The sequence below is a fragment of the Antechinus flavipes genome, chromosome 2 (genome assembly GCF_016432865.1).
Source record: "Antechinus flavipes isolate AdamAnt ecotype Samford, QLD, Australia chromosome 2, AdamAnt_v2, whole genome shotgun sequence".
Taxonomy (NCBI): domain Eukaryota; kingdom Metazoa; phylum Chordata; class Mammalia; order Dasyuromorphia; family Dasyuridae; genus Antechinus; species Antechinus flavipes.
Genome location: NC_067399.1, coordinates 40506073 through 40509937, shown reverse-complemented (window position 1 = coordinate 40509937; position 3865 = coordinate 40506073). Strand labels below are relative to the sequence as shown.

At 40.9% G+C, this 3865-nt stretch overlaps 1 protein-coding gene across 1 annotated transcript; it reads right to left on the bottom strand.

Moving 5' to 3' along the window:
• Positions 1–1488: 1488 nt before the first annotated feature.
• On the bottom strand, positions 1489–3045 carry LOC127552356 (peptidyl-prolyl cis-trans isomerase-like 4). Its single transcript, XM_051982914.1, has one exon. The coding sequence runs from the start codon at positions 3038–3040 to the stop codon at positions 1595–1597; it is 1446 nt and encodes a 481-aa protein (XP_051838874.1). The 5' UTR covers positions 3041–3045; the 3' UTR covers positions 1489–1594.
• Between the last annotated feature and the right edge of the window lie 820 nt (positions 3046–3865).

Here is a 3865-nt window from a genome sequence, read left to right as displayed (position 1 = left end):
AACAGTGGCCATCCACACACTGATGTGGGAAACTGGGGAATTTGTGGCTAATATCCCAGTCACTAACACAGGTAGAGAACCTGTGATTTATCAACCAGGAGAAGTAGTAGCATCAGGCTTACTGTTACATACCCCTGATAGACAATCTGAGGATGGTTGCCCAGATGCTGACTTCAAGCAGCAGAGTCCAGGAATATTTTGGACTGCAGCTGTGAAGATGACCGACCTATGCTCACTATTTATGTGAATGGAATACCACTAAAAGGATTGGTAGACACAGGTGCAGATCGTACTGTAATTAGAGGTGACAGCTGGCCCAGTCACTGGCCAAAGATTAAGGCAGACACCTATATGTCTGGTGTAGGAAGATCAATAGCAGCAAAAGTTAGTGCTGCCCCTATGAAATGGACATTTGAAAATGAAACAGGAGTTTTTACTCCTTTTGTGGTTGAAAAAATCCCCATCAACCTGTGGGGAAGAGACATTTTGCAACAGATAGGATTACAATTAAGTACTTCAGCTTTTTAGGCAGGGCTGCTGTTGAAGGCCTGCCAGCATTCTCACTAGTTCCTATTCAGTGGAAAACTGATACACCAGTGTGGGTAGAACAGTGGCCCTTAACAAGAGATAAAATTCAGGCCTTAGTAGATATAGTGCAAGAATAACTTGACCAAGGACACTTACAACCTTCTCTAAGTCCTTGGAATTCTCCAGTATTTATTATAAAAAAGAAATCTGGAAAATGGAGGATGTTAAGTGATTTAAGAAAGGTAAACGAACAGATGGAAACTATGGGAACTCTTCAGCCTGGACTTCCATCTCCTATTCAGCTTCCTAGAGAATGGCCGCTTTGGGTTATAGACATCAAGGATTGTTTCTATTCTATTCCTCTAGACAAGGGGGATATGAAAAGATTTGCCTTTTCAGTGCCCAGTGTTAATTTAGCTGAGCCTTATAAAAGATATGAATGGACAGTTTTGCCACAGGGAATGAAAAATAGCCCTACTATATGCCAAATGTATGTTGCTGCTGCTCTTGCTCCAGTAAGAAAAGCATTTCCAAAAGTTATGCTATTACATTATATGGATGATATATTGGGATGTGCACCTGAGGAGCGAATGTTAGAAGCATGTCTACAAAAAACCATAGAAACACTAAGATACTACAAACTTCATATCGCTACAGAAAAAATTCAAAGGCATGCTCCTTTTCAATATTTAGGATATGAAATATATCCTAAGGCACTTACACTACAAAAACCGTCTCTAAGAACAGAGAGGTTGAACACCTTAAATGATTTCCAAAAATTAATAGGAGATATCCAATGGATGTGTCCAGTGTTAGATTTAACTACCAATCAATTGCAACCCCTATATGACATTTTAAGGGGAGACACTGCTTTAAATTCACCACGCCAGCTTACAAAAGAAGCTCAAGAGGCTTTGAGGGAAGTGTGAATTCACAAAGAATTAAGCAGATAAAAGATAAGAATAGTCTCTGATTCTTGTGACTGGATAAGTCCTTAATTAGCATGATAAGTCACACTAGAGAAAATTTAAAAGCCATTTTCTGCTGGGTCTTCCTTCACCTGTGTTTAGATCTTTCTTTGTCTCTGACTTCTGCTTCTGTCTCTCTTTCTATCCCTTTCTCTTTCACGGTGTTCTGTTTGGTGTTTAGATCTACTGTTGCCAGAGTAGACATCTTTATCCCAGCTGCGGCTGCGGCTGCGGCTGCGGCTGCGGCTCTGAGGCCGTTCCCTTTTTTCACTTTTCCGCTTCTCTTTACAATACTCTTCTTCATGTCTCCTATGATGCCATTTCCAGCTGGAAGCCTTAGAATTTTTCACTGTGGAATAATCCTCTTCAGAACAATGACAACTTTTCTTCTTATGTTTTTTACTTGAGTGTGAGTGACTTGATTTAGAGTCTTCTGTTTCTTCATCCAGCACAAGATCATATTTTGCATCCTGTTTGGGTTTTGCTTTATCTTTGAGAGCAAATTTAGATTTTTCCTGGTCCTTTTCATATTCCTTGAAGTCACTTTTGGTATATTTCCCACCTTTCCCTCTCCATTTAACTTTTGCAACAGACTGGCTAAAATCGACATGTATTCTTCGGTCATCTATAAGCACATTATCCATTTTGAAAAAGGCTTTTTCACAATCTTCTTCCTTTTCAAATTCAATAAATGCATAACAAAGGGATTCTCCTGTCTTCCAGTCACGAATAACTTCACAACTTTTTATGGGTCCAAATCTTGAGAATATTATTTCTAGATCCTCATCTGTGGTCACTGGATTCAATTTGCATACAAACAGGACATTTTCTGGAGGTTTGATATCTGCATCAGGTAAATCTCCCACCATTTCTAAAAGAATAGCCTGAGTTTTTGCCTCCTTTTCAGCCATTATTTCTTCAATTTCTTCAGCTAATCTCCCTTTGAAATCATCAATTTCTTCATCTGCTCCTATTCGGCCACTATCTAGTTGTTCCTTGGTTGGCTCTGGTGATTGATCAGGAATTGATAAGCCAGCTGGATCATCAAATGGATCATCTAAAATCACTGTATGATTTATCCTGATATCTTGATAAGGTACAAAGTCTTTGTCAACAAAGGTTTCATTAATTTTCTTGATTACATCCATTCCTTCTGTTACTTCACCAAATACTGTATGAACACCATCAAGATAATCTAGATTTTCTCCTGTGGTAATAAGAAACTGAGATCCATGCTGATCACTGCCATTATTCACCATAGATACTGTGCCTTTTTTCTTATGCTTAATTCTTGGCATTTTTTCTGCTTCAAAAAACCTTGCTTGATCACCATACAATTGTACAAAGACTGATTCTCCTCCTCGGCCAGTTCCCATAGGATCACCAGTTTGTATAATAAAATCTCTCTGTACATTATGAATGAGACAATAATTGTAGTACTTTATTTTGCACAACTTCAGAAAATTTAAGCAAGCCCGCGGTCGCTCCTCAGTGTACAGATCGATAACAATGTCGCCCAGAGTGGTCTCCAACAACACCGCCATGACGTTCACAAAGTTGGCCCCACGTTGGGCACCAAAATGTTGGGAGTTCAAATGTTCTTCTTTAAAATATTATAAAAGTTCTCTCTGGGTGCCTTCCCTGGAATCAGGATTTTGTCGGTCCCTGTTTGGGCACCAAAATGTTGTGAGCTAGTTCAGATGGATATGAATCGGTCCCTGTTCGGGCACCAAAATGTTGTGAGTTCAAATGTTGGAGTTCTTGTTTTTCTCAAAACACAGCCGGTTTAGCTTAGAGCCCTCCAGATGTCTCCAAGTCCAAGGGTTCTGTCCTTCAGCCTCTGCCTCTGCTTTCTTCAGCCTCCAACCAACACAGAGATGGAATGAATCTCTTGTCTCCTTCACTTGGGGCTCGGCTAGCTTTCTGGTGAGTCTTTCAGACCAGCTTGGTCTCAGTGGGGGGCGTGCAGGAGCCCAGCCACCTACCACAGTGGTGTGAGATGAAGATGAATCTGGTTGTCCACTGAACTCTCACTCGTAGCTTTATCCTCTGAAAACTCTTCTTCTGCCACCAGCCAGCCAAGTGGAAAATATTCTGCCTTGCCTCGGAGAGAGGGCTTCTGGCGTAATTCCGCTGAAATCTGTCAAAGTGCTCTCTGTCTGCACTAGAGTTGCTCCTCTTCAGTCCAGCTGAACTCTCCTCTGCGACCAGCCAGCCAAGTGGAAAATATATTCTGGAATAGCTCTCTCTCTTCATTGGCCTTATATATGAATCTTCTGAGAGAATGGGATTATGGGTTTTCTCCCATAGTGCTCTCTGGCCCAAAGAGCTTTAAGGGAGGTGTGAACACAAAGGTGTAAACACAAGCA

Coding starts and splice junctions, on each gene's coding strand:
- LOC127552356 (XM_051982914.1), bottom strand. CDS start 3,040: ATGGCGGTGTTGTTGGAGACCACTCTGGGCGACATTGTTATCGATCTG.